This window comes from Plectropomus leopardus, unplaced genomic scaffold (assembly GCF_008729295.1).
Source record: "Plectropomus leopardus isolate mb unplaced genomic scaffold, YSFRI_Pleo_2.0 unplaced_scaffold57, whole genome shotgun sequence".
NCBI classification, from domain to species: Eukaryota; Metazoa; Chordata; class Actinopteri; order Perciformes; family Serranidae; genus Plectropomus; species Plectropomus leopardus.
The window spans coordinates 81,831-96,487 of NW_024662630.1; the positions used below are offsets into that span (position 1 = coordinate 81,831).

Sequence of the window (14,657 nt, forward strand, 5' to 3'; positions counted from 1 at the left end):
ATTTGGTATCATTTTACAGTTAACTCAGTAACATTGCTGGTACCTTTTAAATAAATGAAACAAATATATATTCATTATTTGCATTGCAGATCCTTACAAAACACACACACACACTCATATACATAACCTGAAATACACCCTACATACACAAAAAGTAAGTTAGAGGGACAGTACAGCTAAGGCTGAGCGATTTATTGATAGTGCATAGATATCATGAGATGAGTCTTAGATTTTAAATTATAATATGGGAAGTGATGTATTTTTCTAGTTTTAAAGGCTGCATTACAGTAAAGTGATGTAATTTTCTGTTAATATTTTGTGAAAGCACCAATACTCGCACAGTATCGCACCAACATCAATATAGAGGTATTTCCTCTATATTTGACTTTCTTCATATCGCCCAAACTTAAGTGCAGCTAAACAGGCATATTTTATTGTTTTGTTTCTGGTGTCTATAAGACAAAAAGCCAAATGTTCCTCAGTGGCCACTTCTTTAGTTTCATAGCTTCATAAAGGTTGTAAAACAAGGTTGGAAACATCTAATTTTATTTAACTAGACACAATTATGTATGTACTATTATTTGTTTCTTAGTGCAGATTTCAAAGGAGTGTGATACTGGCCTCGATGTCTGACTGAAAAGAAAGTTTCAGGTTGAAAATGAAGAATTCCTGCTGTACAGGATATTAATATTCTTCAGGGTCATTAAAAAAAAAATAATGTAGTGTCTTTAATCTTGGTGTAAAATATCTTTTGATTTTAGACCGAGTTCCTGCACTCGGCGCTCCGCTCCACGACAAACACCTACACAGTTCGTCTGATTTCACCGCGGACCGACATGTTAGAACACCCCCGCTGAATTACAGCAAGTACGCTGCTGAGTTACAGTATGTTTGAATGTGATGATGATATTTTATTGCTCTTTCGTTGCTCTCATTTAAGTTTCTCACATGCAGTGTGAACAGAGAGGAAACGTTCCTCAACTTCATCCTCTCGGCTGAGCTCATCAGCTCAAAGATTAAAACCGCACGCAAATTAAAGTTTCTCTCCTGCTCTTGTTTATTAATTGAAGTGTACTGTGTTAATCAGCCACATACCTCCAGCGTTCACACACACACACACAGACACACACACACACTCACAGTTGTGGAGTGTTTTTGGGCGAAGAAACTGCTGACCAGATAAGGAGCTGTAAGAGAGAGTTAAGTGTGAAACCACTCCGTCAGCATGCCTCCTCGCTCACATCTGTGTGTGTTCTCCATCTTAGGGTGAAACTCCCTTTTGGTGATGCTAATGATAGAGGTGGCTGCTACCACATCTCTCCCTCCGACATCTGTGCACTCACCCACACACACACACACACACACACACACACACACCTGCAAGGACTCATGCTACTTCCTGTGGCTGCGTGCATGTGTTCACCTCTTGCTCTGTTTATCTCCCAGTCGTCATGTCACTGCTGCTCTCCCTTCTCTTTTTCTGTCTCCCCCTTCCTCTCCCCTTGTAACTCAACTCTGTCTCCTCTTGTTTCATGTCTCCTCGCTAACACAGATTGTTCGAGGCCGGGACTAGATTTTCCTGTCTTAACCTCCCCTCTTCTCGGCTTTATCTCTCAGAGTTTATCTTTTTTAACACCCACTCCCCATTCACTCTCTCTCTCTCCCTCATGTGTCTCTCCACCTCCTACCCTTCTTTTTTTCTTGTGTGATTTCTAAGAACATGTGTGTTTTTAGAAAACATACCTCCCTCATGTTCCTTTTGTTGTCTCTTCTCAAATCTTTTCCTCTTTCCAACCTCAGATTTATTTCTTTTCCTGCTCCTGCTCACTATTCCTCTCAGACTAGCCCAAAATGTGGCGCATTGCACTCCTTTCAGAAAAAAATAAGCACTAAAATATATATACGTCTTTATTTTTATATTGAAATCACGTGCGTATTACTGAATCATCAGTTTCAGTGCCCACTCTTCAGATTAGAAACCTAAAAAAAAAGAAAGAAAGAAAAAGAAATGCCTTTGCATTGTAAAAAAAAAAAAACAACCTAAAAACCTGCAAAAATCTCTGCAAAAAAATTCAAATGCATGTATCCAACTTTGTATTTTAAAAAAAAAACATTAAACACACAGCCTCAAGAGAAAAAAAATGACCTAAAACATGCTAATCACATCTGTTGTAATAACTTAGTTTAAAGTAGAAAAAAATTAGAAATTGATGGTACAGTCAGTTGGGTGACACATTAAACCGAGGTAGTATAAAAATATAATCTATGTATTGTATTATAATGTGAGGCAAGATGCAGGTTTGGGCAAGTGGATGAATATATTGGTGTTTGGGTCAGTACATCACTGCTTTGTTTGTTTGTTTTGGACACGTAGTCTGCATATTTTCACATCCAACTCTGTGAATTAGGAGTTTATTTCAACCAAACCAGAGCTGACAGTCAGAAGACCATCCAAGACAGTGAGTTTTGTTTTGTTTCTTTCAGATTTCAATGAAATGTTTTTTTACAATGAGTTGAAGAAGTATTTCACTGCTGAAAAGATGGTCTTCTCACAAAACTGATCTGTCTCTGCAGTAGAAAGACAAATTCTTTTGAAATTGGTACTACGTGAGCAGAGAAAACAGGGAAACATTCATGTTTGTTTAACAGGTAGAAAACCTACAACTACCAGAATGCACTGTGCTGCACCAGCTGGTGGGTGACATGATGCAAGGATACTGGAAAGTATCCATTTAACAAGGCAATTAAGCTAACGCTAGTCTTAGTTTGATAAAAAAGGAAAATTGGATTGAGATGATGTTTGGTTGTATTTGTCTGTTGAATAAGGAAAATATTTCTAAGAATATTTTTCTTTCTTGGCATTTTGCACGTTTATTTTTTTTAACTTAATAGATATAGGAAAAGAGCTTGTAGTTCTTAACATTAGCAAACTTGCTACTTAAACACATCTACAATCTGGGAGTCTGCAGCACACACACCTGTGTGAATATTTCGGCAACATAGGTGTATAATAACTAGCCACCAGAACCACAGATGGCGCCTATTCAGTCTACTGTAGCTGGCGCGTATGCCCCCCCCCCCCAAAGTTTCTAACTTCCAGGGGTACCTCTGCAGGGTTACCTTCAGTGACGTTAACTTCAGGTAAATTTCTCCTGCTGGCACCGCTCACTCAGTGTGCACTTGGCTGTTAGAGTTTACATTGTGATGATTTTTTAATCATTTTTCTTAGTTTGACAAGAGTTTAACAAATATCAAACCTCCACGGATCGAAAAGTCATAATAATAGAGTCGTTTTTGCAGACTTGTAAGAAAATTTCTTCCCAAAAAAACCCTGAATTTTTCCCCAAAATTTGCCATTTTAAGGAATATATTCATAATTTTTGTGATATTTGATGTCGGTGTTGCCTTTATAATAAGTTCATTAATGTTTTTTATTTACATTTACTTCAGGCCAGAAGCTGGGGAATATTATGGGGACAGAGCACATATATGTGCACCCAAATGTCTCGTCTCCATGTGTTGATAAGCTGATAATCCTCGGGCAGATCCACGCTGGTGTTCAGGTCTGGCATGCAAACTGGCTGCTGCTGGAGCCTGCAGCGGAGAGTTTGTGGTGTGTGAGGGCGAGGGGATAAGGGCCTCCGCTCTGCCAGCCAAATGAATAATGTAATGTGTTCTTGGAACTAAGACCACAATGTGCGCATGCGTCCACACACGCACACACACTCACACACACACACACACACACACAAACACACGCACACCATATAATGCCCCAGTTACAGTAAGGACAGCGGAGGGCTGGTTGCAGGGTTTTCTTGAGTAAAAGACAGAACTTCTGCAGAGTAACATCAGCTCACTGGACTTCTCCTTTTTTAAAAATTCCTCCTCATGTCCTGTCACAACGTGGTGCAATTATTCTAATTATCTCACGTCTTGTCTTTGACAAATTCAAATGCAGATTCAAATTCTCCCCGGCTGCATGTGTTTTTATATCTCCTGCTTGATGCAAATGATCAGGCCTCAGGGAACTGTTGGGATGCGGAGCAGGCGGAGCTTGTGTTTTATCTACTGGCAGAGACAAGCTGCATTATTAGAAGACCTGGATGTGTCCGTTTGTGTGTTTTCTCGTGCACTTTTGGGGTACCTTTGCTGCTTAAAGTTTTGCACACAGATAGTCCTATGAAAGTGCATTTATGGGCTGTGTGCAGCTTTGGTTTGGCAGACGTGTATGTGAGCACTCGCATCTCTTTTCATCCCCCCATTTCCTCCTCCCCTACTCTTCCTCAGAGAAGGTGTCCCAGCACCACACTCCACTCACTACCCCAAATAAGTGAGGTGTAAAGAGGGTGAAAACGTCTTTCTTAGCCCTTAAAAATCAGTCTGTGACACAGAGAAGAAAAGTGGTGAAAGGAAGACGGAGTGAGTGGAGGAGAAACGGTATGAGCTTGAATCTTACTTTCCATGTGTTTGGCTGCTTTTGTTGTTTTTCTGGCACAGCGATCGTTTAGCATCATGATTTGTTATGTTGTGGTTTTGAAAAACGTCTCAAGTAGTGGATTTTATCTGAATGAAAACACTTGTAGCTGTGTGTGATGTGTCAGTGTGTGTGCATGTGGAGGAGGGTTTCATTTGCTCTGCAGAATGGACAACAGCTCTTTACTTGAGGGCATTTTATTGTAATAAATTCATTTTTTAATGTATTTGAGCTGTTAAAATGTTAAATAAACGCTCAATACAGGCAACATAACATTTTAGACAGAAAAACACTAGAAATTGTTGTATTGTTGTTTGTTTGTAAAAGTTGTTTAGTAAAGTCTGCTTTTAAAATTTCATTTTTTTTTCATTTTCTTTAACTTATTTTGTTAAAATCTAAGAATGATCCATATTCCTGGTTATTTAAGTACTGAGAAAGCTGTCACAACTCATGCAACCAGCTATACGCACTCACATTCAAAAACATACGCATACACACACACAGTCACAAACACACACATGTACAGCCACTTTGGAAAACATCTGACATCAGAATTCATAAAAGCATTTCTCCTTCTCCCTCTCAGCCACAGTTTTCTGTGAATAGTATAAAGTCATATTTTCCCCCTTAGTGCTGGAGCCCGATATAATTGAGGTGGACTGGGAAAACTTACAGCCTTTAACGGAAAATAAGACCCATAAAAATAACACCAACAGTTCTAGTTCCAGTCATCACACACTGCCGAGGGATTTCATGATATAGACGGTGGATACTGTAACCTGCTTTTATACTGAAGAATAAATCTTTGTGTGCAGGTTTGGTCGATCCTGATGCTGTAATTTTCCTGGCCTCCACACAGATTTGTGTCAGGTTTTTTTAAAAAAAATTTTTTTAGGCGTCACACCGAGTCGTGGTAGTGGACAGTAATGGTGGATTTAAGTTTCCATTTCCTCTTCAGTAAAAACGAATACTCGGTGGATTCCCTTTATACGTGCCTCTTATGATTTTTACTTAGTTTTAGGGTTCGGTCGTGCAACAAAGTTGTAGCTTTTAGTTTATGACGCTTGGCCTGACAGTTAGATAAAGAAAAAAATGTTTAAAAATCTTTGGTATTTTATTTGTTTTTAATCAAGTAACAATAAATCCTTGTTGTTAAGAGAGAGGAAGAATGTACACATAATGAAAGCAAGGGATGAGGAAACCGTAGAGTTACAGAGGAGGTGAATTCCTCCACCGTCGACAAAAGAGTGGGAGGTGAGAACAAAAAACAAAGAAAGAAATAGATGATTGTTGGACGGTGATATCTTAACATCTGTAACAAAGGCACACAAAGTTTTTTAAAAAAAATGCAGATTTTTGCAAGATAAAATGTTTTTGCAGTTGAATGTTTTTGAAAGACTGACTTTGACTTTAAATGACACACCTAAAGGCAAACAGTGATATCAGTCATATGACTTAAAGGTACAAATTAACATGAATAAACTGATGATGATAGCCGAATATGTGTTTGTGAACTAACATTATTTTGTTTACAAGACAAAATGTGTTTGTGGTAACTGCCTGTGGGCTCTTTTTACATTAGTTTCAATGTGTTGCGAGATTCAGCCGCTCGTGCAGTCATGTCCTTGGTTAGCGACGAAGAACAGAAACAAGGTGACAAGAAGGAAAGGAGGGGGATATGAACTCTGTGTGTGTGTCTGTGTGTGTGTGTGTGTGTGTGTGTGCGTGTGTGTGTGTGTGTTTGTCGTGATGTGTCACTATTAAGTGACTCACAGACAGACAAAATTGATGGGAATCGTTGCAACTTCTTTGCAATCTTATTTTCCGAACACGCCTTTGTTCTAAGGAATATACCTAAAATAACAAGCTCGAACCACCAACCACCCATGATGCTTCTTTTTTTTTTTCTGTCTCCCCTGCGCCGGAAATTTTACGTGCGTCGTTGTGAGCTCCTCCTGAAACCCCTTTGTGTCTCGTCTGTCTGCACTGCTTTGCTTAAGATTTCTTTTTTGGTATGTTTAAGTAACCTTTGGCTTAATTGAGGGGTATTTCAGAAATTTGGCAGAACATGAACTATTTTATATTCATGAATATAAACTGTTTTCCTGTCAATGCATTTGAATAATGAGAACTCTTGATATTGATCCTTAAATAAGACACAGGTCTGTTATCGTCTCTACTTACAATGAGATGAACTTTATGCATACAAGGTCAAGGGGTGCATTTTTTTACACTTTGTCCTGCAAAAGCTTAGGTGGTCACTTTCAGATTTTTATTTACGTTAGTATACATCTGTGTGTTATGTAGGTTTGCAACTAGTGATTCATCTACAGATTTTTCCATAAAATGAGAGCTGTTTTGAAACCAGTATCAGCATCGGAAATGCGTCTGATGCTGCCTAAAATGCTGAATCGGGTATGAGGGAGTAGGCGAGTCTATGGACAAATCAGATTCTACGCAATTTATGTATAAATATACAAGATAAAACAGCAGTCTTCCCAGAAATCAATTCTTCTTCACTGCTTTAAAACTATAGCTTACACAGCAGGTTGTATTGTGCAGCCACTGGCAACAGTTTTAAAGCAGTGAAGAAGAATTTATGAAATAATTTAAAGTTAGCCATTTGTAAACTGACAGCAAATTTTGTGTTAATATCAATCCGTGTGTTATGTAGGGCTGCAATTAACGATTCATCTACTGATTTGTTTGTAAAATAAGACTTTATATGATGTTGATACCAGTATTGGAAATACTTCCAAAACTTTCTAAGATGCTGAATCAGGAGTCGGAGAGTACGCAAGTCTATGCCCGGACTGTACCATGTTATTTACAAATAAACTTTAAAGTAGTTTTACATGTGGATAAAATGGCAATTTCCCTGTAAATCAACTTTTCTTTGCCACTCTTAAACCGTAGCCTACACATCAAGTTCTACTTTGTAGCCACTGGAAACTACTGTTTTAGAGCATCAAGAATATTTCATTAAATAGTGTGATGTTAGCCGTTTGTGAAATGTCAGCAAATCTTCTTTTCCATGTTAGTATACATCTGTATAATATGTACGGCTTCAAGTATTGATTTATCTACAGATTTTCCTTTAAAATAAGTTGTTTCAATACCGATATCAGTATGAAACATGCCTTTGGACATCACTCCCATCACAACTTTATAAAGCACAAGCTGACATCTTCAGATGTCTTGTTAAGTCCAACCCACTATCCACAACCCAAAGATAATCAGTTTACAATGAAATAAAACTGAGAAAAACAGATCGCCGATTTTCACATTTGAGAGGCTGTAATCTGAGAATTTTTACCATCTTTGCAGCCATTTAAGCAAAATTACTTTAATGGTTGATCCATTATTGTAAAATCTGCTCTAGTATGGTGTAATTATAAAAAAAAAAATGTGTGTGTGCAAGAGACAAAGCAAACACATGCCCCTTAACTTCCTCAGTCTTCTGTATCAGCGGCTGCCCGGTGCACGCTGCCCTTGTTGCCCTGAGTTGCAGAGATAACTGTGATAAAAGCGCTTTGGCATGAAAAATAACAAGAAATATGTCCGTAGACACCGTGGCATTGTTTTAGTGCACTAAATGTCATTCACCATGCCCAAGTTTCAAAGGAAAAGCTCTCTGCACCAGTTTGTCTCTGTGGTACGACATAATATGGTTAAACTCTCATATTGCACCTACCTGAATGCTTGTTCCTGGGTGTCTTATGACTCATAACGCCAATATGATTTTGGTTCTTACATGATTGTTCAACTTTGACATCCTGCGAGTTGACTAAAAAAATATTGGTATTTCTGGGGTGTTTTGGTTGCACGAGCTGGTTTCCTTCCTGCCAAACCAGTTCATTTAATGCATGTGGTGCGAAGCCTGAAGGGTATTTATTCTACATCATCCTGCTGTGACCTTAGATACACCGCTCCTCGTTTACCTGCTGGCCTCTTTTTGAGCGAGGGGAGGTCGACGAGGAGATGGTGTTTATCGGAAAGTGTTCGGAAAATGTGGCCGTTGGGTTTTGGAGAGAGGGGACGCGTAGGCGACTTCGGTGGGGGTGGGGGGGAGGGGTATCTCTGAATGTGCGTTCGTCACCGTGCACCCTCTTTTGATACAACAGGAAGGAGAGTGAGTGACAGAATGTGCGAAAGAGGTCCCGAAGGATGAACGCTTGAACCCCGACTTCTGACAGAGAGATCAGACCTTTAAGTTTCTCAAATACGGGGTTGAAGGAAATAGGAAAAAGAAAAAAAAAGTGGTTTTCAAAGACAGAGAGACGGAAGGCGAGGGAGAGGAGTTGTAAAGAGCAAAAAGATGGATGCCATGAGACGCACGCTGCCTCGTCTCCAGCTGACTGTACCCATGCCCATGAAGACGGGGAAGGTAGGATTACTGGGGAAGAGAAAGGAAACATTTGGGAGTTTTTTGTGATAACTTGCTTGATGTGAAGGGTTAAATAGTGTTGGTAGATTATGAGAGGTACTCAAACTTTTTTGTCGTTGAATGGGTGGAGTACATTTATCCAAGTATGTGTTTTAAATAGGCTGGCGTTCGGATCATCACAGAACAGGTTAAATCTAACAATAGTGGGTGGGGGGAGCCACAGATTGGCACGCTATTTGTGTGTGTGTGTGCTCTTGTGCCTGTGCGTGTGTGTTTAATAGGGTGTGTTTTGGAGCAGGTTAGTCAGGTGGATGTACCGTCGTTGTGCAGAGCCCTCTGGGCACTGTGTGAACACTGTTATTGGATGGCCAGGGGGCTGCCAGTTGCTATGGGAGGGAGACGAAGGGCAGGGAGGGGGGAATCTGGGGGGTGGGTTGTTTGTGGAAAATCTGGTCTGCTCAGGTGTGTGTGAGAGATATTGTTGAGCAGGTATAGTATGGACAGGGTGAGGTGCGAGCTTAGGGAGCCGAAGATGGGAACTGTTGGGTCTTATTACAGGCAGGCCGTGTCGGTCTCACGAAGAGAAATAAATATTGTCCTTATTTGACTTGAAGCACCGTATTTAACCTTCAGTCTAACACTCGAACTTCTGTGTTGATAAATTTCTCTAGAAATAAATAAAATCTATCAACTGGCCACATTTTGTTAGTGACGTACTTTTATTCCAGTCTTCATATAGCTTGTAATTCTTCTCTTGTTGTTTTTTCCTTCCTCATTCTTTCACTGGTGCTCCCCCTTTCACCCACTCTAGACTGTCACTTCCTCCCTGTCCTTCACTTGCTCTTCCGTCTTCTCGCTGTCCTCCATTTGTCCCTCTCGCTCCTCTCCAGGTATTTTAATCAAACAGCTAATGCTATAAAGGTTTCACACAGGAATTAACCTACTGCCCCTCGGTTACAGCACATACAGCGCATTGCATAATCCTGCATCCTTTCCCCGTCATTGTTATTGATCATTTTGTTTTTTAAAACTCTCTCTGCTTGTATGATTTTCTTCTTCTTCTTGCTGTTATATTTTACAGCTCACACGGCTCTATTATCTCCATCGCATTCGTCCTCTGGTGCCTCAACCCCCATCTCGCTGGCCAAAATCGCCGCCTCTTGATTTAGTAATCTGGAGAGAAAGTACAAGGGGGGGTAGGGAGGGGAGGATAAGGGGGGTAGAGTTGTTAAGCCCGGTTTAAATTGTCCCTCACGTGAAAGAAACTCCTTGTGTCAGTCACGCTAGGGAAGATTTACTTTTAGGTACATTTCTGGCTCTCCAAAAGAAGAACGAGGTTTTAATGTGGGAAACTGCAAAGATAGAATAAAATGAATAATAAAAATCATAGAAAAAGAAATAAATTATTTTTATATTAAAGGGAAAGTTTGGAGACGCAGGCTGGAGTCCAGCATGAAAGCTAAACAATGTAGTGGATGAGAGTCGGCAACAAAACATATTTTACCCACCGAAAAGGCCCACCTAAAAAAAATCAAATAAAATCAGATTAAATGTATGCTATATTTAGAGTATTTTCACTGCTTTACCTTTCCATGAGAAAGCCGGTTTAGACAGAGCTCCCCTTCTGTCCTCTCGTAAAACCCACCGAACTCCAACTCTCAGAAATTTTATCTCACAATACCGGAGCTGCTAATCTGCCGCTGCTTCAATCAGTTAGTCAGTGTTTGGGATTTAGGATATTGTTTTTTTTGCTGATATACAATATGCCGATACATAACAAGTCACTTTGCAGATAACCGATACTGATATCGATAGATCTACTTTTTTCCACAAGTTCTGGCGACTATCAAGTCTCTTCTGCAGTGGAATTAATATATCATGCCTACTCTTATCGTGATGGCCGAGCAGCACATAAAATACAATGCTTTTCAGTGTATGTGATATTTATTCATTGTGCAAAATAAATAAAATATTTTAACTCAGGGTTGATGTTTTGTACATGTTCACTTTGTAAATTTAAAACATATATCGGTTTGTGATATCTGCAGAAATCAGCATAAAGCCAATATCTGCCGATACTGATGGTGATATTATCGTGCATCCCCAGTTTGTTTTATTGTGTGACGATGTCAGACTACAGCCTGCTTCTTAAAACTGGGGACATGCTGACTGATATCTAGTGTTTGTGATATATTGTCTATGGATAAGTACCTCATACAGCCCCACTTTAAAAAATCTGAGCTATCCTTTAAAGGCAGATCATGACAAGTGCAAAACGTCACAAACCACTAACTTGAATTTCCTTTTCTTTCACGCAGGTGGCGATGTCTCCAGGAGAGGACGGTCTGATTGGGATCCCCTTCCCGGAGCATAGCAACGAGCTCTTATCGCACCTAAATGACCAGAGGAGGACAGGACTCCTGTGTGACCTCACTCTGACGTCCAGGGGGGCACGCTACCCGACTCACCGCTCTGTCATGGCCGCCGTCAGTCTCTACTTCCGCCGGCTGTTTGGGGCAGAGGAGGGCGGCGGTGAGGGCGGAGGAGGTTTCAGCGTGTGCCAGCTGGACTGCGTGGCCCCTGACGCCCTGGACGCCCTGCTGGATTTCGCCTACACTGCCACCCTGACCATCCCCAGCTCCGGGATGAGAGATGTGCTGCGAGGGGCTCAGCTTCTGGGCATCCAATGTGTGGCAGACGCGTGCAGAGACATCCTGGGGGAGAAAGCAGAGGTGGAGACAGTAGAGGAGCAGAGAGTGCAACACACAGCGACTGGGGAAGAGAGCGGGATGAGAGGGTCCCGAAGAAAAACGGACAGAAAGAAGGTGAAAAAAGTGGGGCTGCATCACATCAACTCATTAGTTTTGAACCCACCGCCTGCTTCTCCCGTCTCGCATCCATCACCTTCATCCGACAGCTTCCGCTCCCTGCCGTCCACCCAGCCTCCCAGCCCCGAACAAGAGGAGCTCCTCAAACCTGGGCAGAATGGAGATCGAAGGGCGATCGGAAATCCAGACCGAGGGGCCACACTAAACGGAGGGCAGCTTCACTGGCTGCATGATCGCCCTCGTATCGCCCACCCGCCTCCTGTCCCGCCTTTGAATGACAAGCTGTCAGAGGATGAGGATGGTTTTGGAGACGAAAGCACCTCCATACCTACCTCTGTAGCCGATCGAGGAGCGGTGGCGTCAGCAGCGGGAGGAGGTAGGAAGAGGAAATCTCAGACGCCCCAGCAGTGCCCTGTCTGTCAGAAGATCATCCATGGAGCAGGAAAACTGCCCCGACACATGAGGACACACACCGGAGAGAAGCCCTTCCAGTGTTCGGCCTGCGGAGTCCGTTTCACCCGGTACAGGAACCGCACACATGCACAAAATGGTTTGATTTGTTGTGGCCAAATCAAAGCTTTTAAACATGTTTATTAGGCTTGGGCACTATGTAATATTTACATTATATTTATATTTCATACCTTCCTGAAATTTGTCTGGGGTATACGCTATATAAAAGTACTGTGAGACACTAACACCCACCTCATCTTTCCAAAGGTGAGTGCAGTTTTTTCAGCTTTTCAGTGCAGCACGTCATACCCTGAAGAAAACCACGCTCACCCACTCCATACAAACAATGCCAACAAAATGCCTGTAGCTAGCTCAAAACATTAGATATAATTGTGCAGTGTGCCAAAAGATTATTTTAGCACCTTATGTCTACCAGAGAGGAAACGTAATGGTTAACTTGAACCTCTACAGTTTGTCTGGTCAAATTAGCAAAATACTTGCTGCTCACAGTGCATTAAGTGTCATGATTTCTCAGTTTCTCAGTCTCTTTGCTGGTCCCTCACTTCTGTTTCCACTTTTGTCCTCTTAAAAGTTCAGTTTTTTAGTTCAGCAGCTTATAAAAACGTAGTTCTTGGATCTTTACACTGTTGGTAGTGCATTGCATCATGCAAGGGCTTTTAGACATTTTTCTGTTATTTGCTAGCAGAAGGAAATATCAAGAAGGCACCTTCAGGCGATACAAAGTCAATGGAGAGTGATGGATTGTTTTTCCCCCTTGTAGTGGCGAGACTTAAACAGAAAAATACAATGAAAATCCTTTTGAATCAAACTTTCTCTCGTGCACGGAAGACTGACGAGGCCTAATTTGTTTTTGTTGTTTTGTTTCATTTGATGTTTACTCATCATAAAACAGACTTCATTCAAACTCACCCAAACTGTTAAGCTTGCTAGTAATCTAGATGGTAAGTGCACTGTTTCAACAATCACAAACTCCCATTTGGTGAAAATAAATCCTCAATTCACCAAGTTAGATAAACATGATGTTATTCCCCACGTCTCTCTCTGCTGTTGCTGGCTGCCGGCTGTTTACAGTCCTGTAACTTCTTACTGCACTACAAGGTCCTGTGCTGTCTTTCAGCTCAGCTGCCTGTTTTCCACCAGTAGAGATTGGGAGACTGAGCTCTGGTGGTGCGTGCTGTGTACTACATATAATGAATTTAATAGAAAGAGGAACACCTTATTACCACCTATTTATGATGGTATTGAAAAACATCCTTTTTTTGATGAAGGCTGTTCCCAACTCAGAATTATGTCAGTCAAATCAGATTCAGCTGTTCAATACGAATATTCAACAATTCGTTTTTATAAAATTTTTAAAGTTTGAACTGGTCCAGCGGGATATTCAGTGTGACAGTGGCATTCATGTAAACAAGCTAAGGACGGATCAGATATGCGCAACATTTTTTGCACTAGATATCAAGCAAAAGCCAGAGAATGTGTCGCAGAGATAAGATAATATTATTTAGGAGCTCAAGGTGCAGAGTCTCTTCCTCCTCTGTGCCGCTGCATCATGCATGCAGCTGCTGCTACAGAGAAGCCTGAGAGTCAAGAGCGCTCCCTCCGCAGCAAAATCTTGGGGACCAAAACGTCCCAGCAGTACACTGCACAGCACACTGTCAAGAAGGAAAAAAAAGAATGATTATTCGAATACTCGACTTTCAAGGGGAAGCCTTGACCCTGGTATACCATGATACTGCCCAAGCCTAATGTTCAATGCTCCTCCCTTTCTTTTTTAACTCTTTATCTTCCCTTTCTCCCCTTCAATAGGAATGATAAGTTGAAGATCCACATGAGGAAACACACAGGGGAGCGTCCTTACCCCTGCCCGCACTGCCCTGCCCGTTTTCTCCACTCATATGACCTCAAAAACCACCTGTCCCTCCACAGCGGGGCGAGGCCCTTCGAGTGCCCGCTCTGTCACAAGGCCTTCGCCCGAGAGGACCACCTCCAGCGTCACCGCAAGGGACACAGCTGCCTGGAGCTGCGCACACGCCGGCCCAGACGTGGGGCCGAGCTCGGGGAAGATGGGAGAGGGGAAGGAGGCGGGAGGGAGCCGTCCAACCCTCTGGAGGCTCTGGCCCTACAGGCCCACGCCTCAGCGTTCCTCCCTCACACGGTGCTGGATGCTGGGAGTGGACCTGGCGGCGGCCCACAGCTGATGTTTCCAGGTGATGTCGAGAGGGAGCGGTCTCTCGCCCTTCAGGCTCTGGCTCATCTCGGGCCTCACAGGCTGGCCGGGTACCCTGAGCTCTTCCTGCGAGGTCTGGAGCTGCGAGGGGGCAGAGAGGCCGAGGGAGAAGATCCAGGAGGAACCCGCTCACCGGTTGTGCAGCGTGACCGATGGGCTGATGAAGTCGAAGAGGAAATTGGAGAAGAGGAAGCGGAGGAAGAGGAATAGTGAAAAGAGAGCGTGTGTGTGTGTGTGTGTGTGTGCGCGCGTGTTTGTGTGTGCGCG

At 42.2% G+C, this 14,657-nt stretch overlaps 1 protein-coding gene across 1 annotated transcript; it reads left to right on the forward strand.

Annotated features, from left to right (window-relative positions):
- Nucleotides 1-8,633: 8,633 nt before the first annotated feature.
- LOC121939696 (zinc finger and BTB domain-containing protein 7B-like) lies at nt 8,634-14,657 on the forward strand. The gene is made up of 3 exons (XM_042482677.1): nt 8,634-8,864; nt 11,183-12,213; nt 13,970-14,657. Exons 1-3 carry the CDS (start codon nt 8,796-8,798, stop codon nt 14,598-14,600), a joined length of 1,731 nt encoding a protein of 576 aa, XP_042338611.1. The 5' UTR covers nt 8,634-8,795; the 3' UTR covers nt 14,601-14,657.

Bases quoted from the DNA above. Each gene is read 5' to 3' on its own strand.
- LOC121939696 (XM_042482677.1), top strand. From the start codon at position 8,796: ATGGATGCCATGAGACGCACGCTGCCTCGTCTCCAGCTGACTGTACCC. The intron at 8,865-11,182 runs GTAGGATTACTG...TCTTTCACGCAG, and splicing joins TGCCCATGAAGACGGGGAAG to GTGGCGATGTCTCCAGGAGA. The intron at 12,214-13,969 runs GTACAGGAACCG...CCCCTTCAATAG, and splicing joins TGCGGAGTCCGTTTCACCCG to GAATGATAAGTTGAAGATCC.